This window comes from Aphelocoma coerulescens, chromosome 13, assembly GCF_041296385.1.
Source record: "Aphelocoma coerulescens isolate FSJ_1873_10779 chromosome 13, UR_Acoe_1.0, whole genome shotgun sequence".
Taxonomy (NCBI): domain Eukaryota; kingdom Metazoa; phylum Chordata; class Aves; order Passeriformes; family Corvidae; genus Aphelocoma; species Aphelocoma coerulescens.
In genome coordinates, this window is record NC_091027.1 from 11,283,476 (window position 1) to 11,311,017 (window position 27,542).

General features: G+C 38.4%; 1 protein-coding gene across 4 annotated transcripts; it reads left to right on the forward strand.

Moving 5' to 3' along the window:
* Window positions 1-7,969: 7,969 nt before the first annotated feature.
* On the forward strand, window positions 7,970-27,340 carry RAD50 (RAD50 double strand break repair protein). Of its 4 annotated transcripts, XM_069028541.1 has the most exons (26): window positions 7,970-8,229; window positions 8,784-8,963; window positions 9,367-9,450; window positions 9,682-9,833; window positions 10,663-10,848; window positions 10,993-11,197; window positions 11,612-11,740; window positions 11,948-12,113; window positions 13,188-13,381; window positions 13,928-14,134; window positions 14,913-15,095; window positions 15,299-15,456; window positions 16,132-16,307; window positions 16,408-16,645; window positions 17,134-17,323; window positions 18,180-18,306; window positions 18,532-18,725; window positions 19,035-19,145; window positions 19,687-19,779; window positions 19,862-19,975; window positions 20,758-20,885; window positions 21,681-21,905; window positions 24,402-24,487; window positions 24,895-25,037; window positions 26,389-26,522; window positions 26,846-27,340. In XM_069028541.1, the coding sequence occupies exons 2-26, from the start codon at window positions 8,835-8,837 to the stop codon at window positions 27,030-27,032; spliced, it is 3,939 nt and encodes a 1,312-aa protein (XP_068884642.1). In that variant the 5' UTR covers window positions 7,970-8,229; window positions 8,784-8,834; the 3' UTR covers window positions 27,033-27,340. The 4 variants fall into 4 exon arrangements, with proteins under 4 accessions (XP_068884642.1, XP_068884641.1, XP_068884643.1 ...); XM_069028540.1 differs by having other exon boundaries at window positions 7,970-8,963; XM_069028542.1 differs by lacking the exon at window positions 19,862-19,975 and having other exon boundaries at window positions 7,970-8,963.
* Window positions 27,341-27,542: the final 202 nt, after the last annotated feature.

A 27,542-nucleotide genomic window follows, 5' to 3' on the forward strand; every position in this document is an offset into this window, starting at 1 on the left:
GATGGTTCCTTGGACATAACTCAATTACTTAATCCTATTGTTTATTTCAGTAGAGATGGGCTATGACTTCCCAAAAATAGATCTATGCCAAGTATTTTTCACTTAAAAAGTTACACAATGTCTATCTGGGCAGGTCCTCAAACAGCTTTGTGCCCCAAAAGCCAGCTAAATGAAGCCACTGCATTTCATTTGGAATACAGGGTATGTTTCCATACACTAGCAAGAGTGTTGTTTTCCTCTGACACTTCAAGTTCTAGAAAAATGTTGCATTTTTATTTAGGAAAAGTGACTCGTAAACCCATTCTTCACTTCATAAAAATACAGCTTTAGGCAATCTGAGAAGAAAAACCAAACAAATAAATCCAGCCTAAATTAGACAACCTTTGCTACCACCACTGTTTCTGTTTGATAATTATCATTATATTTCTATGGCAATAACCCAGAGACCTGCTCAGGGTTTTGTTTTGGCTTGTCACTGAGCCAACAACACTAATTCCTGACTCTACTACAAAATTTGAAGATACCATGGGTTGAAAATAAATTTGGAGTAATATTAAAATAAATATGATCTGCTTGCACACTGAATATATTAATTAAATAAAGAATGTATATCATGCAGGTATACTGTACTGAAATTATGTTGTAGAATTACAGGGAAACAATTGTTCTCAAACTTAATTATGCACATATTGAAAAGACAGCCTTCTCTCCTTTTTATTCCTGCTTTCAGATGATAAGTATTCGACAATTTTGTAAGTGCCTGCAGAAGAGCACATCAATGGATCTGATGCTTAATCTGTACATTTTTTTATTTCACTTATATAGCCTTGACCTATACTCTAGTTATTATAGTGCACAACCTCCACAATATAATTAATACTTTTAAGTTCTTTTACTCATTATCACTTTGAATACTAGGACTGTCCACAAATATAAAAGGTCTCTATAAATTAAATAAATACATTAATACTTGCAATAAGGCATAAATATCTGATAATTCATACATGAAACATTCATGTTAACATTGTGGTGTCTCTTCCTGGTGCTCTGTCTTCCATCAGAACCAACTCTAGTGTTGGGTCTAGTTGTCTCCAAGTATTTGGGGTGCCAACACCTGTCATCAGGACTCCCAGCAGTTCTCGTGCACCTTCTGGAAGTAACTCATGAAGTGCTTCAGGGCTGTCTGTTGGGGCAGGTCTCTCATTGGACAGGATCTGGTGTTCTCGGGTTGCTGCAATAATGATAATAGCAACAGGTAATAGTCAAAATAATGGAGGAAATAAGACGAACATATTGCTGAGAAGCTGTCGGTGGTTGTTCAAGGGGATGTTTAATCAGAAGGAAAGACAGATCTGCATGAATGAACAGAGAGAAGACATTTGAGTATCAGGAATACTTCTTCCTGGTTGACTTTGCTTACTGAGATGTGGCTTAGGGCCTTTTCTTATTAGTGTCCTGGATAACGACAAGTTCCAGAATTTGTCTACAGGTGATGCATCTTTTAGGAAACTCTAACTCCCATCCAGACTCTGTGAATTCAGGTATTTCCTGTAAAACCACTGCTGAGCAGCAGCCGTAATGCTCAACACTGTGAAACTAAGGCTATGCAGAGATGGCATCAAAATTTTGCTGTTGACTTTACTCAGCCAGGATGCTGACATGATTAATTTCATGTTTTGAAAAAAAGTGAGTGGTACATTAACATAATTTCATATTTTTACCTAGGGTGTCCCTAACCCAGCCAGGGGACTTGGAACTAGATGAGCTTTAAGGTCCCTTACAACCCAAACCATTCCATGATTCTATGACTAAAAATAATTCATGAGAAACTTACTGTATGTGTTTTCTTTAAAGTTGATGTTATGTGATCCATGTTTTTCTCCATCAGAGAAATATGGGCTCTTGCTGGATTATTCTTAAAGGAAAGTTTCAGTCCTTCTATGGTTCTTTCAAGTTGACAGGGAACATGACTGCACTAAAAAAAAATCAAGTAACAGCAAAATTATATTCTGCCAAATTAGTTGACTTTTATCTTTCAGTAAATTCAGTAAGTATTTGCATGCATAGCAGAAACAGAAATTACCTATTGTCTACTCTATTTCTGTACAAATACAGAAAGAGGTACTTTCCTATGTTTTCTGGGGTTTGATTAAAAATCTACAGCAGGAGAGAAAAGAAACACATTTTAAAAATTGTTATAAAGGAAAATAGAGAAAAGAATTGTAAAAGCAGACTAAAATCCATTGGGGTTGCAGTTTTATCAAAACCAGACTGAGTAGCCCGAGGATGTCAGATCTGCCAAATCCCTCTCCCGGCTGTATCTCCCACACACGACAGGAGCACTGTACCCCTCTGTCTACATCTTAACCTTCTTTAAAGCTGCAAGCTCTAAACATTTTTTCCTCTAAAACAACAGGCTGGCTGTTCTTAATTATTTTTCATGAACCTTTTTCAGTTCACAGAACCTGAAAAATCTGCAGACCACAAACTGAAACCACTGATCAACACGGTTGTGGGCAATAACTTCTTGTGCCAACAAATAGCTTCCTTCAAACACAAACTTTATGGTGCTTTATAACACTCAACTTGTTTGTTTGCCAAAAAGTGAGAACATTTTAGTGCTTCAAGTACTAACCCCATTCACCACCTTTGGTTCTAAATGACAGCAGGTGATGTTCAGGGTCTGCACCTCACGCAGTAATGTTGAGAACAGCTTCAGTAGTAATCTCTCTGCAAGAACTCCTGAGATTGCCTTCAGTAGGAGTATAACCAATTCCCAGAGACCATGGCCACAGAATTGGTTATTTATTTTCATAGCTTTCCATACAAGTAAGTTCACTGAATTTGACAGAAATGCCCATGAACCATTAGCATATGTATTCCTTTTTAGTGAGATTCAGTCTTTTTAGTAGTCTCTTTCCCTCAAGATCTGCTACAAAGCACCATCATTTTTCAAATAATTAACAACAGCAGAATAAAGAAGTTTGAAAGCCTTACCTGAAATTTCCCCTTGGGTACTGGAAGAAAGATCTAAAATTTTTAAAAAGAATATACTGTTAGAAGGTATTTCTCCTCTAAGTGACTGCCACATTGTTAAACATCTCTAACTACGTATCATCTTCATCAGGTTTTCTATTTCTGAACTTCCTTTGGGGAAACAATTACAGCACCAGCTTCTGAGGAAAGCTTGACACGCAGTGCCTCGAGCATCTCAACTTTAACAAACAAAACACAGGACATGCCAACTAGAGCTGAAACTAGCCCGGACTTCATTTTCTATTTCCATCAAAAGAACTGTAGGAAATGAAGAAAAAGAGATAACGACCCACCTCTTTGTTTGCTAGAGCCACTACAGCCTTGAGGTTTGCTTGAAATTCTTCTATTGCACCTCCCATTGAGCCAGGTAAGCAGCAACTCACCAAGAAGATACAGAGCAACAGCATTTTGGGTTCAAGGAAAGCTGTGTTTGATTTATGCACCATACGCTGCCTATATATACCCACATACACCTTGAATATTAGATGAAAGGGAAAGTTTTCTCATATAGGAAAAGGCACAAGACCATAGTGTGAGTTATCATAGGCACTGTGGGATGCCTTATTGGGGACAGGTTGGGGGTTTCCTTCCTTCTGACATCAAGTAAGGGGAAAATACCTTTGTGGATAAGAGATGTCATTTTCTTACATGATATCAAAAACTCATCACAGGAAATAGGAGCATTCCTTCTGTAATACAGATCTTTGTGTGGTTCCATTCTTACTTTTGCATCACATAATCAGAGAGATGGAGATCTAAAAAGCTGTGTAGTTTTTACATCCCACTCAGTAATATGCTATCCTTTGTTCAGTGGGATTTTCTAACATGAACTGCAGTTCAAGGCTGAGTAAAAAATATCTGCAACATACACTTTCTTAGACAAACACAGACCCTAACACCACTTAATCAGTTTGGATTCTTTACCCTTCCTCTCTCACCCTCACTGTTTGGGGAAATTCAGCGTAGAACACATGGCTGGAAAAGGCATGGGTTTAATTGACAGCCCAGCAGTGAAAGCATGGCAGGTATTAATGGCTGGAATTAGCTGTCCTGGCATCAGGTGAAAACCTTGTCCCTTAACCTAAGTGGAAAAACTCTATCTACTGAAAAAAACCAAAGTGCTTATAAATGGCTGAAATCTACTTTCGGATGACTGGCAAGGGCTTCTGAGAGGGTAACACTCACTCATTAAAAGGTTACAATTTTCCAGCAAAATTGGACAAAGCATTCAATGACGTGAGAAGAGTCATCTGGTTTTCCATAGCTACCTGCTTGAGAGGCCCAGAAGCAGAGAAGACCTTGTGCACATCGAATTATCAGTTTCTCAACACATAATTCATGAGCAGATCTGTTTTTGTTGGAAATACTGCTTAAGTAAGTTTTTAAATACTGTTTTTATATTCTTGTCCTAGAATTCTGCAAGAAAAGCATAACTACGAGTTTAAAAAGCCATCTTGAAAGGATCTTTTGATCCTAACTGAAAAAGCTCCTGATAAAGCCTTTAACACTAAACTTATGGAACATCCTGTTGTCAGGCCACAGCCAAAGAAACACAAGAGATCCACAGATTAAAATGTTTGGCTCCTAGAAGAGCATGTAGAAATAATACAAGATATACTTCCATTCCTCCACAGAAATCAGCTTCTGGCTGCTCTTACAGTAGTTTAGACTGGAAAGATAAAAGTGCGTAACCGCTATTTGTTCTTCTACCTAATGTTCCAAACAGATTGACAGATTTCTAGAAGGGATGACATGATAATAAACATTGCAGGAAAGAGTGACTGAGGTTGTCCCTTCTGCTCCTCAACCTTTCATGTTCACATTCATATTCATAGATTTATAGACTCTGAAAAGCTGGTAACTGTGCTGGTGAAAGGAGAACCATCACAAGCGAAGAAATGATTCCCACTAAACCATCCCACAGCAGCATAAACACACACAATATTTAGAGAATAGATTTCATATTGGTGGGAAAATGGTGTGTGTTAAACAGAAAACTCTTACCAGAAACAGTGCCAATAACTGTCTCCTAATCATCAGCTTTCGGAGAATATTCCAGAGGTCAGACTGGCTACAGAATCAGGGTATGATACATGCATCATCTAAAAGCAATGTGGAAAAGCATTGCCATGGAGAAATCATTGTGCTGCTGAACAACTGAGTCATACCAAGGCAGCTACAGGGCAGGAGGTGAAACACAAATGGAGTATAATCTGGTGTCATCTCTCCAGAGAAGTTGTACTGGCTTCTCAAAGATGGGTGTGAACTTTGGCAATATTTTTACAGGCTGTTCTGCCAATATGGACACTAATTCCTTCTTGTCTCAAAATCTGAAGTGGCCATAGCACATGTTTTGTGAACCGTTTTTGCACTCATAAAAGGTAGGATTATCACCAAAGTAGAACTGTAGGGAAAGCCTGAATTGTTGGCCACAAAACCACCTGCTGGCTACCAGTTTCTGATTAGGTCCAGACTTACTTCACCTATCCTCTCTGTTACTCATTTTAATTACTGATAATGCTGAGATTGAGCACAAAGGGCTGTTTTCCAAAGTTTGCCTCTGTTATCTAACTATGAACTTGATCTGACACAAGAACTATTTGTGCTGTTTCCCTTCATGGAGAAAATACAGTAAGCACTAAAATATGCTGGCAAGTTATTAATCAGTTTTGGAGTTGGCTGAAAGTGTAGATAAATTAGATTCCCAACACTGTTGGCTTGTACAGTGAACCTGAGATGGCTCCCAGCTGGCCAGGGGCTGCTGGGTCAAGGTAAAGGGTGTGCATTGGCACGTGCAGCCTGACCCTTGTTTGGTCCTGGTGGGACTCCTGGTCCTCAGGAGCAGGATAACAAAGCTCCAGAGAAGCAGGAGGAAGGGGCAGTCCTCTGGCTTGGACTTTTTTCTAACTGGATGATGAATAGGGGATAGGAAGCAAAGAGGAAGAAGATGTGGAAGAAGACTGGAACAAGGGGGCAAGGAGCTCTGTTGGCCCTAGAGAGAAATGAACTTGAGAAGCCAAAGGGTGTGATCCCCTTTCCTACCTCTGATCATCTGGAACTTTCCTGCAGTCCCTAAAACCGCCTGTCTTGGTTTCAGCTGAGGTGGAGTTGATTTCTTCTCAGTATTTGGTACAATGCTGTGTTTTGGATTCAGAATGAGAATAATGTTGATAGTATACCAATGTTTTGTTTTTTCTAAGTTGTCGTATCCTAAGTCAAGGAATATTTTTGGTGTCTCATGGTCTGCTAGTGAGGAGGTATAGAAAAGAAACACTGAAGGAGCACAGCTGGGACAGATGACCCAAACAGGCCAAAGGGATATTCCATACCGTGGAATGTTATGCCCAGTAGATAAACTGGGGGAGTTACCTGGAAAGGGTCTGGCATTGGTCAGCATGTGGTGAGCAATTTTACAGTGTTATAAACGAGGCTTGGACTTTTTTGGGTAGAATAAAAGTCTGCTCATTTATTAAAAAGAAAACCAGGAGCAGAGACTCGAGGTAAGCTCAAGTCCCACTCGACAACCCAGAAAAACAAACTGTGCGTCGCACAGACCACGCCCCTGGACTCAGGTTCCTCAGGAAGATGCGGGAGGGTTGCGCCCCGGAGCAGTTCTTATAGTCTCTTTTGATGCTGTGATTGGTGCAGCTCAGATCCTCCTCCCTCTGATTGCTCGTTGCTAGGATCCTCATTAGTGTTCAAGTCTCTGGGGCGTTGAGTGATTGGTTTGCCCCTTAACCAATAATCCTTCAAAGTGTTTACATCATGATTATTGGGTTGTCTTAAGAGCATTCTGGAGCATTCCCCTCCTTTCTATAGACCCACTACTTTCCCCCATTGGTGTCCCCATCTAGTGGGTACATGGCAACATTACACCCGTACAATCGCAATAACAATTAACTCATTAACTGCATACCCCCACTCCTCTAACAAGCAACTTTTAACTTCTTCTCAACCAAAAAAAAAAAAAAAAAAAACAAAACAAAAAAAAAACCCAAAAACCATTTATTAAAATTGGGCATCAGTTATTTGGGGATTTTTTCCCTATTTATTTTCATTATTATTATTTACAATTATTGTTGTATTTTGCTTTGTTTTCTGTTATTAAACTGCTCTTATCTCAGCCTACAAGTTTTAGAGTTGATTCTTCTCCACCTTCCACCAAGGATGGGGGGGAGGAGAGGGAGATCAAGCCAGTGGCTGTACGGTGCCTCCAAAGATAATGAGGATGTGGAAGGGTCTGGAGAAGAAGACATGGGGAATGGATGAGGGTACTTGGTCTGTTCAGCCTGCATGAGTCTGAGGGGAGGTCTTGCACCAGGGTACAGCAGCAGACACTGACCTCTTCTCTGCAGTGACCAGCGATAGGACTTGAGGGAATGGCCTGAAGTTGTGTCAGGGGAGGTTTACATTTTATATCAGGAAAAGGTTTTTCACCCAGAGGGTGGTTGGGCACTGAACAGGGTCGCCAGGGAAGTGGTCACACCACTAAGCCTGACAGTGCTGAAGAAGCGTTTGGACAAGGCTCTTGGGCAGATAGTCTGGCTCTTAGGAATGGTGTTGTGCAGGGACAGGAGCTGGACACGATGATCCTTGTGGGTCCTTTCCAACTCAGCTTATTCTGCGATTCTGTGATTTCCAGCTGGGCTTAAACCACAATACCGCCTTAAAACTCCGTCACTCCTTTCTGAGCCCTTAGAGGACTCAGCATCGCGGACACGATGCGCGTATACCGAAGAAATTCTGCGGCCCCAGAGCCCTCAGGCCGCCCAAGAGGCGGTGCGAGTGTGGCGGGCGGGGCCGCCATGGCCGGGGCGGGACGGGGCGAGGCGGGCGCGGGGACTGCTGGGGCGCGGGACGGCGTCAGCGGCGGGCGGAGGTGACTGCGGGGATGGGGAAAAACCGGCTCGCCGGGCCGGGGGAGCGGTACCGCGGCGGGCTCAGTTCGGCTGCGCTCGGGTGGCGGGTAGGGGAAGGGGCGCCACAGGGCCTCTCCCTGGAAAACGTCCGCCCGCGGCGCCGCGCGGAGCTCCGGGCGGGAAAGCCCCGGTGGAAGGAAATGCCTTTTCCCGAGCCGAGCCCCGCCGGGCACCCCGGAGGAGCCGCGGGAGGTCCGAGCCTGGGCCATCGGCCCCGTGGAACATCCTGGGAATACGCAGCCGTACACACACCACGCAGACGCGTTTGCAGTGGGTCAGTGACGGGCCTTGGGGTCGGAGTTGCCTTCCCCAGACCCCTCCAGTGCCCGGGGCAGCTCCTACCCGTACACAGCCCAATGGTCTGTGCCTGCCCCGTGGCCTGGGAAGGCTCGAGTCTTCCCCTTGACAGCAGGAACTTTGTGGTGATGCTGGATATACCTGTGAGAAACAGGCATTGACAAAGCTTGCACGGTGTTGGGTGTTGCAGTAAAACAGTCGGTTATCAAAGGGAAAAAATATTGGCGCTTCTGTTGTGTTTGGGGCATTCTGAAGGCACGTGCATAGTGTTTGTGATGTGGATGGGTTATTTGGGGCCATTGTGTTTGATTTCGTGATACACAGTATGGCACTTGGAGGTGATTAATTTCTCAGTTTGAAACAAATAAGGTTTTGCATTCATATGTTTTGTACCTTGAGCAGTAACTGAAGAACCTTAGCTGTATTTTTAAATATATTCATCATATGTTGTGCTTGTATAGGTGTTTAGTCAGCTTTCAGTAATCTGTTGTGATTTCTGCCTACTGGATTTTTCACAAAGCTCTCTTACAGGATTTACTGTGTTTACACCTCTGACTTTGGAACGGAATTTGTTCAGCAGAAATGTCGAGGATTGAAAAAATGAGTATCCTCGGAGTGAGGAGTTTTGGGGTAGAGGATAAAGACAAACAAATTATCACTTTCTTTAATCCATTAACTATTTTGGTGGGACCAAATGGTGCAGGAAAAACGGTAAGGCTTGCTGTATGTTTGGATTTGAGCTGTAAATAGGTCTGGAAAGCCTTAACACGTGAATAATAATTTCTACAGAAAGGTATTAATAATACTGCAAAAGTCATGCTGTTTGCTATAAATATTGTGTTGTTTAGCATTATTAGAAATCTGTTTTCATGCCTGGAATTTGCAGAGCACTGGTCGATATATTTTCTTAGAAAATTGATCCAGATCCTGATTAAAACTGCTTTTGCAAAGTATCATGTTTTCATGACACTCAAAAATTAAAATATTATTTCTCTCTCTTTATGTATCTAATTCATTTGTAAATGTTTGGGTTGTTACTGTAGATTTGCCTGTAGTCCATCTTTGTTACTCTAAATTTGTCTTTATAACTACATACTTATTTCTGTTTTCTTAGACTATCATTGAATGTCTTAAATATATATCTACTGGTGATTTTCCTCCTGGCACCAAAGGAAAAACATTTGTTCATGATCCAAAGGTAGGTCATAGTGACTAGATGTAACATGTTTACTCCTGAGTAAAATACTCCAGTGTACTCAGGTTGTGAATAAAACTGGGATGCTCAAGTTATAGCCAGCCTTGATCTGAAATGAGGAGAAGCAGAGAGCTGGGGGTGATTAGAACATACCCTACAGCTGGAGAGGCATGTGTTCCTTTGGATCTTGTGGAGAATTGCCCTCATTCTGTTTTTTTTTTGCTTCTACCAAAGGTTGCCAATGAAACCGACGTTAGAGCTCAGATTCGGTTACAGTTTCGAGATGTCAATGGGGAGCTCGTAGCTGTCCAGCGCTCCATGGTCTGTACCCAGAAAGGCAAGACGCCAGAGTTTAAAACACTGGAATCTGTCATTACTAGAACAAAGTAAGTTGTCAAGTGTTTTTTCTTACTTTGGCATGAAGATAGCTTTGGATTTGGTATATTTTTATGTATCAGGTAAGAGAAAATTACATAATGTATTCCTCAACATAGCTACTAATGCTTTTAGATAATGAAGATGTGTACTTTCATTACTTTATCTGTTAGGTGATTGAAAAATCCTGTATCTGATATCTGTGGTGTTAAGAAATCCTTATATCTGTTGACCTACATTTATTTGAAAACTTTATTAATAATAAGGGTGGTGAGGCACTGGCACTGGTTGCCCAGAGAAGCTGTGGCTGCCCCATTTCTGGAAGTGTTCCAGGCCAGGCTGGATGGGGCTTGGAGCAACCTGGTTCTGTGAGTAGCATCCCTGCCTGCAGCAGAGGGAATGAGATGAGTGGTAAGGACTTTTCCAACCCAAATCATTCCATGATTGTAGGATACAGTTTGAAAGTATCATTGTGTGGACTATGTAGGCTTTACTTCCTTTAGTAAGTAAAGTAAACCATTTTCAGTTTCAGATAGTTTTTGGCCCATGTTTAACTCCCATGTCCACTGTTTTAAGTATATTCCCTTAACTCAAGAGCTTTCCTGCTCCCTCTGGTGGTTCCTCAGAAACAGTCTTTGTTCGGTCTGACTTCAGAAATTGGCAGTGTTAAATGTTTACTCCTGAGTAAACATTTGTTGAACATGGTAATTATGTGCTTAAAAATTGTTACTTGTTAAATTTTTGAATGGGGATGTTAAAATGAGGTTATACTGTTAAAATACAGTTCACTTTTTGAGAACTTGCTAGTAACTTCTTTGGGGATTTTCTTTATCTCCATAGGCATGGCGAGAAGGTCAGTCTGAGTTCCAAGTGTGCCGAAATAGATCGGGAAATGATCAGCGCCCTTGGTGTTTCCAAATCTGTGCTTAACAATGTCATTTTCTGTCACCAAGAAGAATCCAACTGGCCTTTAAGTGAAGGGAAAGCCCTGAAACAAAAATTTGATGAGATCTTTTCAGCAACAAGGTTTTTCCCTTTACAGTGATTAAATAAAAACAAAGTAAAAATGTCTTCTCATACCATGAATGTTAATGAAAATGTCTAAGATACTGTTTCATACATCAGTATTGCTGTATTGCCAAAGCAGTTGAAATTTTGCTTTTTTTAAAGGTATATCAAAGCACTCGAAGCTCTGCGTCAGGTACGACTGAAACAAAGCTTGAAAGTAAAGGAGTGTCAGACAGAACTGAAATATCTAAAACAGAATAAAGAGAAAGCACAGGAAATCCAGGATCATCTCAGCAATAGGGAAGCTCAGCTGGCTGCTTCTAAGGAGAATGTAAAAGCAATTGAGAGCCAGCTTGAGCCTCTAAAGGTAATTTCCATGAGGATTATGTTAATACTTTAATACAAAACAATAAAAGAAGTGAAAGCTGGATGAATTTCTTGATTAAAATCTTGGATTTTTTTTATCTAATCCTTTGCCCTGCAGCAGAATGCAGCACACCTCAACTCACCTGGCAGATGCTGCTCTAATCTGTAAACAGTCACTGAAGGGTTAAGAACAGAATTCTTATAGCAGCGTTGGGTTTTTGTCAATTTAAAATCTCTCTCAAATTTAGCTGGTATCTAAAACCATTTTAAGCTGTAACTAAAACAAAAACCAAGCTAAAACTTAACATTCCCTATTTTAAAAACATTTAATAAAACTGGAGGTTTTGCACTTAAAATAATTGATTATGGGATTCATAAACTGATGAGATATTTTACTTACCACATTCTTTTGCAGAGTTCTCTGGCAGCTGTTGAACAGAATCTCACAAAAGTAATGAGGTTGGACAATGATGTGAAGGCCCTTGAGAGCAGGAAGCGGCAGATGGAAAAAGATAATCAAGATTTGCAACAGAAGATGGAAGAGGTTGCCTTTATGACAAAATCTTATTTTACTTTGTCAGCTTAAGAAAAACAGTTTTCTAGTTTTGCTTGCTGCAGATTTCCCCCGTATGTCTTAGCATAGAAATTTTGCACGTGAGGTGTTTGTCTCTTATTTCTATAATTTTGTTGTGAAAACTATAAATTTTTAAAACATCAATACTTGACTTACAAATTTGTATGTGGTATACAGGTTTTTCAAGGAACGGATGAACAACTAAGGGATAGATACCAGAACCACCAGAGAATAGTGAAAGAGAAGGAGAAGAGATTGTTGGACTGTAAGCGTGATTTAGATAGAGCCACTAAAGAGTGCCAGAGATTTAACAGTGAAAAATCAGAGCTGCTTATTGAACGAGGTATTTTAGACTTCATTTATAGTCTTGTTTTTTAATGTAATTAAGATATGAAATGGAACTACTGATAATTGAAGTGATCTGAACTGGACAAAACTCCTAAAACATGTATTAGTTCAGGTTCAGCTGCACAGTGAGGTGTGAGAGTCTTGCTGGTGGACAAGTTTTGGTGTTTTTTCTCGTAGAGTTTCTAATGTGCATTTTTTCTGAGCTATAATTACAACATGTAGTACATTTTGTCTTATAACAGAGAAAAACCATGAAAGCTGAATGCCCAGCATTCTCCATGTCTCACATGGGGACTGGGGACAAGTCAGAGGGCTTTAGTGTAATGTTCTTTCAATTGCGTATCCTTTTGTTGATGGATCATGGGAATTTCAGCAAAGCTGTAGTAGTCGAGTCACAGAGTATATGCTTACATAAAATATGTTTGGGCTTTGTTTTTTTATCAGAATAATACTTTTAGTGATTTTAGGGGCTTGCTTTTGAATGATTGATTTTTTTAAATTAATAAATATTACCTCAGGCCTGGTTCCTATGATATATCACTGTGTCCCGCAGCCATAGGGAGGAGGAGGAGGAGAAGATCCAGCAGGCAGGAATTGTGCAGCAAGATTGATTTATTTAATTATTTTATAAACTCTTTTATAGACTTTTTTCTTCATAGGCTAATTGGACAAAGGACCAGCCACCCCTTGGGGGTGATTGGCTAAAATCCTAAAACATCCATTGTCAAAATATTTTCCCACTATACCATAAACAAGACTTTTCAAGGTTGCAGGTGTCTTGGTTGTTTACATTCCCTGCCACCTCTTCTGTTAGAGAGAAAAGTCTCTCACGGACTTAGAAAATAGCAAGAAAATCCTTGCTAGCAGCATTTTTGTATCTACAAATAAAAATTTAGTTACCTGAAATAGCAATCTCTACCTACAGCTTATTTTTATTCTGTGGCTTTTTGTGTTGTTCAAAAATACTTCAAGGTTTCAAATGCTTTAGTAGTCACAACTGGCTTTGAATCCTAAGTGTGTCTTCTGCCTCAGTTTTTGAACATTTATGTCACTTGTTCTTTTTGTAAAGGTCGTCTTCAACTGCAGGCAGATCGTCACCAAGAGCACATTGTGACCAGGGATTCCTTAATTCAGTCTCTGGCAGCACAGCTGGAATTAGATGGGTTTGAGCGAGCACCTTTCACTGAAAGGCACATTGCCAGTTTTCGCAGGCTGGTGAAGGAGAGACAGGAGAGAGATACAGAAGCTGCAAATCGTATGATGGTAAGAATATTGTTGTTTAAGTAGTGTCATTTGTATTGGCCATTGGTGTATTATTGGTCCATATGGGTCTTTATGGTGCTGGGACAAAGTGCTGATGGGGGGGAACTGAAACTGGTTTTTTTCTAGAATTCTTGCTTGTGTCATCTTCATCTTTCCATGGAAATTAGTTTTGGGATTAGGAGTGGTCATCAAGGCTATTGAACAGGCAGTTCGTCAGAGAGGTTCTTCTAGCAGCCCTCATGCAGGTAGATCACTGATAAGCTCAAAAATCTGAGGAGGAATTACAGTAGACAGCTGGTTTAAAAAGAAACAACTTTTTGTTGAAGTCATGTTCAAAATGGAGTTGCTGTCATGGAACACTACTGGTATGATGCATCTGCATTTGCCTATTAAAAACATTTCAGCAGAAAATGTTGGATAAGTTGTAGTTTTCTCAGTATTTCAATGCTTTACTGTGGTGAATATTGGCACACTAGTGTGAAAAAGTATTTCAAAATACTTTCCTGTGAAAAAATAATGGATGTATTGTTGCTGATCTTCTTTCAGAGAGAATTTGCACAGAAAGAAGCGGTGAAACAAAAACAGGTAGATGAAATAAGAGACAAGAAAACTGGATTAGAAAGAACCATTGAGCTGAAATCAGACATTCAAAGTAAGAAAGAAGCAGAGCTGAAGAATGTAAAATGTGAATTGCAGCAATTGGAGGGGTTTTCAGACAGAATTAGTGAGTTGAATGAGGAGATTGGCAAGACGGTAAGTTAGTGTGTAATTGAAAAAATTACAGAAGCTTGAACTAAAAACTTTCAGCTTTATCATTAAAAAAATATGCTAAAACCCATAACCCCCCTTTGATGTTTACTCTTTCAACTGTGTTTCTACCCTTTTAATATCCTATATCCTTTGTTTAGATAGTGCACCTTTGGGGCAGGGTGTGTTCCTACCTTGTTTTTGTACAGTGCACACATAGAATATGCTGTTTCTGCTTGATGAGTTGTAAACTGGGTAATAGCACAGCTGGCAATTAGGAGATTGGTTAGTCTTAAATTATTGAGCCAGAAACTTTGAAATTAAAGTTCCATACTACTTACATTTTCAGAGATAACTTTCCTGTGAGATGGACTAGTTGGTTCTAAGTGTTTTATGTGATGAAGTAAAGTTACAAGCATTTTATGTTCCAGCTGAACAGCTGGTTATGCTTTTGTAGCCAAATATTTTGTGTTTGTTAGCAGCATATGAATTCTACAGAAATTCAAACTAAATATGAGTGAGCTTCTGGTAAAAGCATGATCAAGCTGGGGCAGTACTGCATTCCAGGACTGCATCCAATACCTGCTTGGGGCTTTCCTTGCCCCACACCAATGTCACAGCCTGTGTCCTTCTGCATGTATTCTTTACAAATCTTGTGGCATTCCTGTAACAGCTACTGATGCTGCTGCCAGGTAGCTGAAGAGGTTTCTTCTGTTTCCTTTAGTTAGAACTTAATTGATTTTTGTAATTATTTGTGTCTTCTGGGCTCTTATTTTTTGTGTAGGAACATGAGCTGGAGAAGGCTGAGAGGAACAGTAATGTAGAAACACTCGAACGGGAAGTACAGACTCTGCAAAATGAGAAAATAAACCTGGACAAAGCTCTTAGGAGGTTGGATCAAGAGATGGAGCACTTGAATATACACACCACAACAATTACCCAAATGGAGATGCTGAAGAAAGACAAAGTAATGTTTTTATCAATATCTCATAAGAGAGGGACATGAAATTGATACAGTCCCTCCAACATTTGTGTATTTTTCAGGTGTTTATCAACAATCAGATGTAGAACTTCTGTCTGACTTCACAGAAGCTATTAGCTTAATGAATGCATTGACTGTTATAAACATGAAGATAGAAGAATTTCATTTAAAATGCTTTGTTTCCCTAGGCAGAGAAAGAAGATCAGATTAGAAAAGTAAAATCAAGACATTCTGAGGAACTAACATCACTGCTGGGATACTTCCCCAATAAAAAACAACTTGAAGACTGGCTTCATGGTAAAAATAAGAAGATTAATCAGACAAGGGATACTCTTGCTAATCTTAAGTAGGTATTAATTTAATTGATTATTTCTCCACAAGTATTTATTTAATTATGAATTTAGATGTTGGAAAGTTTAATACATTCAAAATACTTTTAACTTTAATTTATTAGTGTTTATTTAGGTATCTGCAAAATCAGAGAAAACATCCTGCAGAGTTCTTGTGATGTAGAGCTGATACAGTTTGTGCTAGTTAATAAAATCACAATATTTGTAGTGTGTCAAAGGCAGCACTAAAAGCAGATAGCAAAATAGTGATCTGGAACATCCTTAGTTGTTTGTACTAATTCTAGCTGAATGAATGTGCCTGGGGCTGGAAATTGCTGGTCTTCCAATTTTCTTACAAGTCACAGAGTGGTTAATGACTATATCACAAGTTCATGTGTGATTACCTGTTCCCGATTTCATTTGATTATATAAAACAGCTAGTTAGAAAGAATAGGAAGTTTCTCATCAGTAATGATCTAGAAAACAAAAGGGATTTAAAATTAAACACTTGTGCTGTACTTGGATGAATAAAAAGTTGATGCTATAGATTGCCTGAAAAATCAATCAAGAGGAACTGGTGAATAGTTCTGTAATACCAATTTCAGATTACCTTCCCACGGTTTTTGGTTTTGCTTAAACAATTTAAATCTGTGGATTTGGGTAATAAAAGCGTTTCTGCATTAATATTTCAGCAAGCGACTGGCATCAGTAGAATATGATAAAACTTATGCCAGTAATGAGCTAAAAAAAAAAGAAGCCCAGTTGTCCCATCATGAAGCAGAACTTTTTGATGTTTGTGGAAGTCAAGATTTTGACAGTGACCTGAACAAACTTCAAGATGAAATTGAAAAAAGTTCCAAACAGAGAGGTAAGTTCATGTATAGCTTTACTTTTTTTCCCTGAAACACTAATTTAGCTGATTATGCACTGTTTATTTGACATAAGTCATCTGTTTGTTTTTCACCCAGCTGTCCTTGCTGGAGCCACGGCAGTTTATTCACAGTTCATTACACAACTGACAGAGGAGAACCAGTCTTGTTGCCCAGTTTGCCAAAGAGTTTTTCAGACAGAGGCTGAACTGCAAGATGTCATTAGTGATCTGCAGTCTAAACTGCGCCTTGCCCCAGACAAACTGAAGTCAACAGAATCTGAGCTTAAAAGAAAAGAGAAAAAACGTGATGAAATGATGAGTCTTAAACCACTGCGGTAAAGTACTAAGCAAAGCATATTGTTGCAGGCTGTTTTCTTTCAAATGCTTTGGTTTTGATTATTAAAAACGACGCATCAAGGAGGCTTTATTTTAGGGCTGGTTAATTAATTTCAAAATGTCATTGTTGGGATAAATATTTTGAGAGAATTTGAGAATGTATGAGGGTAGAGCTTTCCTTCACAAGAGGGCACTCTTGTTCACTGCTTTATACCTTCTCCAGATCACTTGCTGTAATGAAATTAAAAACCAAAAGAGATTTTGTTTGCTTGTTTGTATCATCTCACATAAAATGAGGGATGTATTACCTTAGCTGGGTATGTAACATAAGCTTAGTTAGATATGGGCAAAGTTAAGGGGATACTATTTTAGCTAAATTTAGTCTTCAACTACTAAATCATATCATGGATTTTGTGATCTTGAATGTCTTCAATTTATGCTGCTGTTTTTGACCAAGGAAATGTTAGGGAATTGTATTTCATTTAAGGCAAACTGTAGTTGAACTCCAAGATAAGGAAATTCCAGACCTGAGGAGCAAGATCCAGAATGCAAACAGAGATTTAACAGGCCTGAAGAGTGAGATAGAAGAACAGGAATCACTCCTGCAGACAGCTTTGTCTGAGGAAGAAGGTGCCAAAGCACGTTTACAGGATATAACTCTGATGGAAAGGTACCAGGTATGCATTGGTAATTTTTTTTAATATATAAAATTATACTCACTTGCATTTACATATGTAGTTACTCAGTAATACGATAAAACTTTGAGGTCCTTATTTTAAAATGCTTCCAAAGACAGTATAACATAGGTGATCTTGTTCTAATAAAATTTCAATTTAGAAAAATTTTTTTTTTGAGGATCACAGAGTCCCTTGAGTTCTGATTCAGTTCTGTGCTATATGGAAGAAGAGGTGTAATCCAGAACTGAGTGCAACCACAAGCACGCAAAACACAACCAAAGTGTTTCCAGTCCTCATAGTCATTATAGGTCACTGTATTCCCAGCATCTCACATGCGTTTCCTGGTTCTGTGCCATCTGGATACATGGTAAAGGGAAAGAGAAATCCTGCACTTCTTATTATTCTGGCCTAGGAGACTGTTTTGAGCAGTCTTCATGCCTTTATTACCAACAGAAAATCTTTGCTTGACTGAGAACCTTCAGAGGAGCAATTAGAGAACCTGGGGCCAGGCAAAGGACTGAGAGCATTTCATGAGGTGAAGATGTCAGCAGCTCCTGAGGCTCCAACAATTCCAGTGTTGCAGGGACAGGTTGCATATGGAAGTGTCCTGAAGTGGGCTGGGGATGTCAAAGGTCTGTGCATCCTTTTTGACTGATTCCATCTGCAATTAGGAATTCCAGTTCCTAGCAGCTGCCATAACCCTCCTGCTAATGATGTGACATTGCTCCAGAAGAGAGGGTATATTTGAAGGTCTTGAGTGCCTCAAGCCCTGAGCTTGTTCTTATGTGCCAAAGACAAAAAAATACATTGTTAAACATTAATATAGTCGTAATGGTACTTTTCCTCATGCTTTCAGACTGATATTAGGGATGTTGAACGAAAAATTGCTCAGCAGGAGGCTAAGCTGCTAGGGATCGATTTAAGTAGAACTGTGCTTCAAGTAAGCCAAGAAAAACAAGAGAAAAAACACTTGTGGGATACAGGTAGGTCTTACAAACCTGTTATTTCATTTTTATACAGAAAGTAGTGTTCCAAAATTCTTGCCATTAAAATTTTAGTTTACTTATTTTACATTCTCAAATAATTGTATTCTCCTAGTTTGTTGTTACTGGTATTTGGAGTCATACCAGCTTAATTTACAGATTAATTTTCATAAGGATTACAATAATGGTTTTAATAACAGTGTGACTGTTTGTTTTCATCTGCAGTTACTGGTAAAATTGAGTTAAATCAAAAACTCAGGCAGGACCAGCAAAGCCAGATTCAGCAGCTGAAGAGTGCAGTTAATGAGCTCAAAGCAGAGAAGCTGCAGATTGCCAGCAGCATGCAGCGGCGGCGGCAGCTGGAGGAGCAGACTGTGGAGTTAACCACTGAGGTTCAGTCCTTATGCAGAGAGATCAAGGTGAGAAATACTCTTAATTGTCTAACCCTTAGCTTTGCTGGCCTTGAAATAAAAAAATAATAATCTTGTTATACTTAATATTGTCTCTAGTCCTAGAAAATGGGATGGATTTCTAAATGTTTGTCCTGTGCTGCTATTGTATATCTTTGGGAATTTCCAGAACTTTTTAAATACATATTTTCACATTTTCTTTTTTTAATACACCCAGAAAAGAAATAAGTAACCACATTACTTTTTTTACTGCTTGAAAAATTATTGATCTTTACCAGAGTGCGAAAATAAAACCTACTTTTTCCAACTACTTTTCAGGAAGCAAAAGAGCAGGTACTTCCTTTGGATGCAATGTTAGAGAAATTACAGCAGGAGAAGGAGGATCTAGTGAATAAAAGGACTGCAAGTAATAAAGAAACACAAGAGAAGGTTTGTTTGCTCTTGGCATAGCTGTGAGATAGGATTAGATATTGTTTTTCAGGCATGGATGGAAGCTGTGGTACTGAGTTTGCTTTTAGGAAACGTCAGTGACTCCAGCAGATGCTTTGGATTGATGGAGCTTTCAGGGAAGAAAAGAAACATGTCATTCAGGACATGAACTCAATTGTAATTAACCTTTGGCAGTCTTGACAAAAGTCTTCTTGGCACATTTGGCAATATTTAGTGACTGATGGCATTCAAAAGCCCTTCCTAATAGACCCAGGAGGAACAGCAAGGATGACCATCACCTGTCCTTGCCAAGAGACACACGGGTTTTTCCCAGGTTAAGTGGCCCTCATTCATTTTGGGAAACATTTTCATGCTTATAAGGAGTATTGAGATTTTAGAAGCTGAAGACTTTATTAGAAAACTAAAGGGAGTTATGATAAGGAATTGTACTTGGGCAGGAGTGTTAACTGGTATCTTTGATGCAGAGCATATTTGTTCTTGGACATAAGACCATATTTCATTTGAAATCTTTCCTTTGCAGATGAATGGCATAAATGAGAAAGTTAAAGATATAAACACATATGTGAAAGAAATTGAAAACTATATTCAACAAGGAAAAGAAGACTATAAAAAGGTAATCTAAAAGCCAGTCAATAAAAAGCATCAAAAGTACTTTTGTTTTTAAATCATATACCATTTTCTTAATATTTCTTTAGCAAAAGGAGTCTGAACTTGATGAAGTAAATTCTCATTTGACTGCCTGTGAGAAACAGAAGGAAAAAATAAGTAAAGAGATGGAAATGACCCGACAAGATATTGACACTCAAAAGGTGGATATATTGTTTAAAGTATACTTGGCATAGTTGAAATAATTCCTAGTTTTGGTTTGTCTGCCTATGTCTGTAGTGGTGTGAAATTACTTTCCTCTTGATTTATTTGATCAGTTGTTCGTCAGGATAGCTGCTATACATGCATTAGGCTGAAAATAGTTTTGAGATTTGTATGTGCAAATTTAAAAATCATCTATCTCTAACCATCATCTTACGGTATTTCTAAGAGTTCAGTCTGGTGGGATAGTACTCAGCATTTTCAGGAGTATCTTTATGTGGAAGATACCTGCCTTTATAAGTAAAGTACAAACTGCAGGTACCAAAAGATGCTTGCTACTCCAGATTTGTCATGTACTTGTGTATAATTCTTGTGTATATGTTTCAAATACTGTTTACATTCCGTATAGGAAATATGTCTTTCCCCATTCTACCCCTTCACTTACTGTCTACTCTTGTAGAACTGAGATAGAGTACTTGGTTAAATCTCATCCTAAACTACTTGGCCTGGTTGAAACATGGATTCATATTCTCAAAAAGAACCAGTCTTGTGTTTGGTTGTGACAGTAAGCACTGTCATTCCAGTTTGAAAGATGAAATAATATTGCTGGTTTCCATTATACTCTATTTCTAGGACAAGGTAAGTTCTCACTGTGATAATTTTTGTTGTTGTCAATTATTTTATGCTTGCAGCATGTTTTAGAGTTGTGCAGAATTCATACATTTGTAATCAATAACCAACATACTGAAACATTATACCATTTCTTGCTTTCTTTTGATGCTAGATACGGGAAAGATGGCTGGAGGATAATCTCACTTTGAGGAGGCGGAATGAAGAGCTAAAAGAAGTTGAAGACAATATAAAACAACTTACAAAAGAGATGGGAGAAATGAAAGTCCCCCAGATGAAAAAGTAAGCACCTTCAAAACAGAATGGTGTGCTTTGCACAAGAATTCATTGAATGTCTGAATGTTGTAGTCACTGTGTTTTAGTGTGTCCTGGTCCACTTTTCCCCCCATTCATGCAGACCGCTTCATCCTTGACACCTGTGTTTGTTTCATATCCCCATGATGACAGTGTAAATGACTCAGTGAAATGGTACAGTGCTTCTGGCTGGAAATAGAGGTATCTGCTCATACCTGTTCCAATCCAATCCTTTTCATGATGTTTACTGAGAAATGCACATTTAAATAATTCATGCTTCTCGATAAGAGTATTTAGTTTTCATTTTCAGTCTGCTCACTTAGTTCCCAGCAGCAAATTTTATGTTTACTTCAGTAGTTTAGTAATAGTTGCTTGGATACTAAACACTTTGGAAAAGTAATCACCCCTTTTCTGGTTCTTGCATGTGAAATATTTATGTAGCATGCTGGAGCTTACCCAGTAATTCATCTTATTTTGCTCAGTATCCATTTATAAAATTAATTTTTTTGTTGTTTCTGCATATAGCACTTTAGTATTTGAGCTTGACAACTTGCTTCTCCCACTCAGAATATTGATTTGAATATGTTCTTAGCAAACTTAAAACTGTTTTTATTTCAATACTGTCTTCATTTCAGTGGCATTAGTATTTTAATTTTAACTGTTACAGACTTTATAGATATGATACAATGAGCTGCTGTTTAACATAAATTCAAAATTAGAACCCTGGTTAAAAAATTGAAACACTAAATACAAAATACTTGTGTATCAATTATGGTTTCACAGTGAACAAAAACATCTGGAGGAGAAAATAGAATCTCTGAAAAGGAACCATCACGTTGCACTTGGCCGCCAGCGTGGGTTTGAGGAGGAGATTGTTCGCTTTAGAAAGGAGCTCAGAGAGCCACAATTCAAAGATGCAGAGGAAAAATACAGGGACATGATGATTGTCATGAGAACAACAGAGCTGGTGAACAAAGATCTGGACCTTTATTACAAGGCTCTTGATAAGTAAGTATTGTCAAATGAGGATGATTCTTGAATGTTTCCATCTTTATTGGTATTGATAACCTTGGAGCAAAGCAGCTTTCAATTCCAGGCTTCCAGGGTAACTCAGAAAATTGCTATGATTCCTTGAGATATATAATAATTTCTCTTCATAAATTCTGGCATTTAAATATTAAGAAAACATAACAAGGTATAACTTCCTTAGTAAATTAATGAATCTATACTGGAAACTACACAGGATTGGGATGATGTAGGAAATTTGTAAGTTAATGTCTGTAATGTACATATATTAAATGCATTGATGGTAATAATTGGAATTTAATACAGTCATATGTAAGTCTGATATTTGTATTCCCAGTTCTCTGTAAGACTTATTTGGGTTTTGGTTGTACATGTTAGGACTTACACAGCAATTGGAGAGAGATAAGGAAAGGTGAAATTGATGTTTAAATCCTTTATTTTTAACTTGGGCCCTTCTACTTTTGTTTCTGTAGCAATATATTTTATCATCTTCTGGTCATATCTTAACATGCATAAGATATGCCAGGTAGATTTCTTGTTTCTCATGACAGCTTCTCAGGTAAATAATTGTGTTTTAAAGAATATTACAATATAGAGGGTTTTTTTCTCATTTTCCAGTGTGGGTGGTTTTGTGTTTATATTAAAGAAGGTAAGATCATAAGAAACATGTCTGGCATTTGATGGAAAGTTTAGCAAATTTGTGCTTGTTTCTGTTTCCTCTGGAAGCTTGTTTGCTGGTTGTGGACTGACTGGCCAAAAAGGGCATCTCAAAATTTGTAACTGTATACAAAATAAAACACGTGGCTCCTAAAAACCCTATTTGTTTGTTTGTAATGATGGAATAGCAGTGAACAACTTGATGGACAATACGGGAGGATTTTTGAATCAGTGGATACATTCAGGAAATAGTAAACTGGTGCTCAATGGCAGAAAGATAAATATTAGGAACAAAAAAAGAGAAAGAGAGAAAGATAAATATTTTGGCCACTATAGGCATTCTCAATACACCCATGTCTTGAATAAAGTATGGAATTCTGGCCTTCTATTTAAAAGTAGTGCTGGAAAAAGGAGCACAGAAGAGTAATTATGTGGTTGAGAATACAGCATAATGGTCAAGAAGAGAAACAAAATAAATGAGATCTTTCCAAGTTGAAAGGACATTCTAGAGGAACCCCGTTCTAAGCTAGTCTGATAATTACATTAAATAAAGTAAACATAATACTAGAATGTAAGATAATCCAAAATTTATTGTGTGAAGATCTAATTTGTTCAGAGTGTGTATAAGTCTTCCCTTTCAGCTGTAATGGAAATGCACTCCAAGAATTTCCTTTTTAGATTTTTTTTGTATGGTATCAAATCATCTATTGTTTCTATTTAAGGCTAAACAGGAAAACAGTCTTGTAATTTCAAGAAAAATAGATAAGCATCACTTAGCGGTAATCATCTGAAAAATCGGTGAGACAGAATGCTAACTCCAATGGCCAAACCTGTATCTGTGGCTGGGAAAACCAACATTTTGGGTGTTCCATGCTATCAGATGATCTTTATTTACTTTATTTAGATTTATGATAAATATTGATGAGGAATGCATTCTTGGGGTTAAGTAAATAGTTGAAAACATTTCATTTTTACTTAACAAAACTTATTAGAGTTGATCCCTCAGTATTCCCCAGAACAGGTGGAAGAGCAAAGGTAGAAAAAGCATATGTAAAAATCCATTTCAGAAGGATATTTCCACCACATTTTTTGAGAGAAGACTATATTGCCATAAAGTTAGTGAGCATTTTTTTCATTACAGAGTAGCTTTTCTGTAAAAAGCCAAGTTAGAAATGCAGTGTCCTGTCCTTTTCTGAGTGCTTTGTAAGATTTCATCTGTTAATGAACTAAAGTCATGCTGTTATGATAACCAGAGAAATTAAATTTAAAATTATTAATGATTATCCTGTGTTACTCTTGCTGCTAAAGAGAAAAGTAGTTCTTGTCACAATGCCTGTTTGGGTAATCACAAATTATATTCTCAGTAGGAATTCTCTGCTCTGAGGAGACTTCAGGTTCTCCTTTCCTGCTGTTTGCCGTGTTGGGTGACTGTGCCAAAGAGTAACACTCCTGTTCTGGAAAGCTTAACATCAGATTCATCTTCTTGGTGTCAGCCTGAAAATAAATCTCACACATAAATCATAAATCTCTTAAAGTAAAGTCATTCTCCATTGAGTGACTGCAAATATATTTGTCATCATTACTTTCCTACTTCTTAAAACTGAGCTGTTTGTGAGCATAGAATAGAATTATTTATGCAATGGCATGTTGTTACTCCTTAGGTACTTCTCCATCCAAAATAAAATAGTATTTTCTATATTTTTAGTAAAAGTATTAAGGGAATGGAAAGGGAGCTGCCACCTGCCTTAAAGCCCTTAGCAGTCCATAGCAGCCCATGGTTGCATCTCTTAACAATTTGCCTTTTTTGCTGTTGTTTTTCAGAGCAATAATGACATTTCATAGCATGAAAATGGAAGAAATCAACAAAATAATTCGAGACCTGTGGCGAAGCATTTACAGAGGACAAGGTATGTAATAATTTTTTTTAAGTTTTACCCATATGTATCCATTTGATATTGAGCACTGCATATGGAAAAGTGTTTGTTCACAAGATTGGAAATAGCTGGTTCCATTCTAAAGGCTGTGTCTGTTCTTCACCATTATAATCTTTCATTGCACGTTATATAGTAACGTGCAGGATAAATTGAGTTAATTTTCACTTTTCTGTGTTTTCCAAAGGTTAGGTTTCTTTGAGACAGGGGAAGTGCATGAGTTCATTCCTTCAATTTTGGAAAATTTAATTGCCAATCTATCATTGAGAGTTCTGAACTGAATTTTTGTTGTTACTACATACTATACCTCTCATCTCCCATTAATCCAATGATATTTTTCGAGATCTTTGATAATGCAAAAACTGTCTCCTTCCCATTTTCAGATATTGAATATATAGAAATTCGCTCTGATGCAGATGAGAATGTCTCAGCCACTGACAAAAGAAGAAATTACAATTACAGGGTAGTGATGGTGAAGGGAGATACAGCACTGGATATGCGAGGAAGATGTAGTGCTGGGCAAAAGGTAATGGCTCTTTATCTTCAGTACACGCACGATAACAGGGATTCTGAAAACTGACTCAGGTGAATGCAGGAGTCAAGTGACCAAAGACAGGCAGCTCTGACTCTTAATTTATTATTGTGTACCACTTTCCCTCACTGTGTCTGGGTGACAATATATGAACAATATATGACTCTGAACATCTGAACCCTGCTTTGGGCTGCCAAAATCCATTGTTTCAAATGGGCACTAGGCTGATTCCCTGCAGGAGTGAAGGGTTTGACTTCCCTCTCTCCTCAAGTTCAAGTCCTCCCATTTGTCTCTTCCTAGTTACCACAGAGGTTTCCTCAGCTTCAGGTCTATTGATTTGCTCCGTTTTTTTTTCTTTCTGAGCCCTTGGTCTTCTTTTTGCAACTGCATCTACTTCTAAGCTGATAGGACACCTCTTCCTCCAAGTTATGCTGCTTTCACCTGCTGCTGACTATAACCTTTCATTTCATGTCACCAATATCACACCTAGCCATACTTCCAGGCATTGCATTTCCTCCTGTGCTGTCAGCTCGCAGCTCTGTGGTCTGCCCATTCAGCTTCAACAGTACACACTGGCCAAGTGGCCTGATGACACACCAGCTGTGACAATGTGGTCAGAGGTTCATCACAGTTAACCACACCCACACATGTTGAGGGTTGTTTCCACCTGTCTGTTCTATTAAATGTGTCCTCTCCTAGAGTAGTTTAGGATGTTGGCGTTAGAGTCCTATGTAAATGAGAGTGAAACTTGAACAAGTTTCTTAGCTGAAATTCTGAGAATTCTTCTTTGATCATGAAATGTGATGCCAGCAGTCGTGATAATTGGAAAATATTTTTGGTAGCACAGTTTCCATTGAGTGTTCTGTAATTTTTAGTAGCTCAGTAGATCTTGTAAATATGATTATGCATGTTCATGCAAAACTAACATGGTGGTAAAATCCTACTGTCTTCCATTTTAGTAAGTAGTCAGGAGTTCAGTAGCTCAAACTTAGTAATATGCAGACAAATTTCCACCCTCCCTCCTGTAGTGGGGTGGGCTCAAGCAGAGTGTAGGAATAATGCAAACAGCAGTGTTGTAGCTTCTTTACCCCAGATTAGAATCCTTACTTCCAATATCTTCTGAATTTTGAGTACTTCTTTGTAGAGTCAATCTTTGAATTCAAACTTGAAGTTTCAATGTAGTTTTTCAGTAATTAATTAGTTATTGTCATTTTGTGAACTGTCAGCACATTGTTCTGTAAACTTCAGCCACGGTTTGTAATGGCATTAAAAACAGGTTGTTACATGTAGACCCTCTTTAAGCAGTTTGAAGCTTGAGATTTTCATGTTTTTTCCTTTCCCTCAGGTGCTTGCTTCTCTTATCATTCGCCTTGCTCTAGCAGAAACATTCTGTCTCAACTGTGGCATTCTGGCCCTAGACGAGCCTACAACCAACCTTGACCGAGAAAACATTGAGTCCCTGGCACATGCCCTGGTAGAGTAAGTGAGCTCTCCTTGTGGTGCTTAACAATGGGTATTTTTCAATACCCAGTTGGCAGTAGTTAATTATATTTTATGCTGGCCTATCTTTGTTGTGAGTAGTTTTAGATTCCATCTCTATCTGGAAAAGAAAAAAATATTTCTTGCATAATTTGAGGGGGTTTTTTATGTGGGTAAAAAGAGTGGCTCATCAGGATTAGATTGCTCAATGGTTTATGTCATTCATTATCAATAAGGAAATATTTTTGTGCTTTGTATTTGCAAGTTCTCTAATGCTAACATGGGATTTAGATAAATGCACGCTCAATAATATCTCTCTGTAGGATAATAAAGAGTCGCTTACACCAACGCAACTTTCAGCTTCTGGTGATTACTCACGATGAAGATTTTGTTGAACTTCTGGGCCGTTCTGAGTATGTGGAAACATTCTACAGGATAAAGAAGAACATTGACCAGTGCTCTGAGATAATGAAATGCAGTGTCAGCTCCCTAGGCTCCTATGTTCATTAGACTGCTAAGTAATTACATATTATAGACAGCATAACCTGATACATTATACACTGCCTGACTTGATAAGAGGTCAGTGTAGGTGTCTGAAAATGTAGTTCCTTTGTATCATATTCTGTTGAAGATTTGTAACAATTTTAGCCAGAGTCTAAAACTGTGAGACTTTTAAACTTCTTATCTTTCCACATATTTCTGTGCCTGGGTTTAGGAATCACCATAATTCGAAAGAATTTAAGTGAATACGACATAGTTAAATTTTGATGTATTTTATGCTTTAAAAGTGAAAATAAAGTTGTGATGTTTTTTGTGGATGTCCTGCTGGGGAGATCCAGTTGCAGAATCTCTGGAGTAGCTACAGCTCTACCAGTGGAATGTGTCCCTGGCAAGGTCAGAAGTGTTGGGTGTCACTTTAGTTGAAGGTGTGTTCATTGCTACCCACCTAATCTACCCAAAATTCACAAGCTTCAAAGAGAACTTTTACTGCTTTCTCTACAAGGTAACCTAACTCTGGCT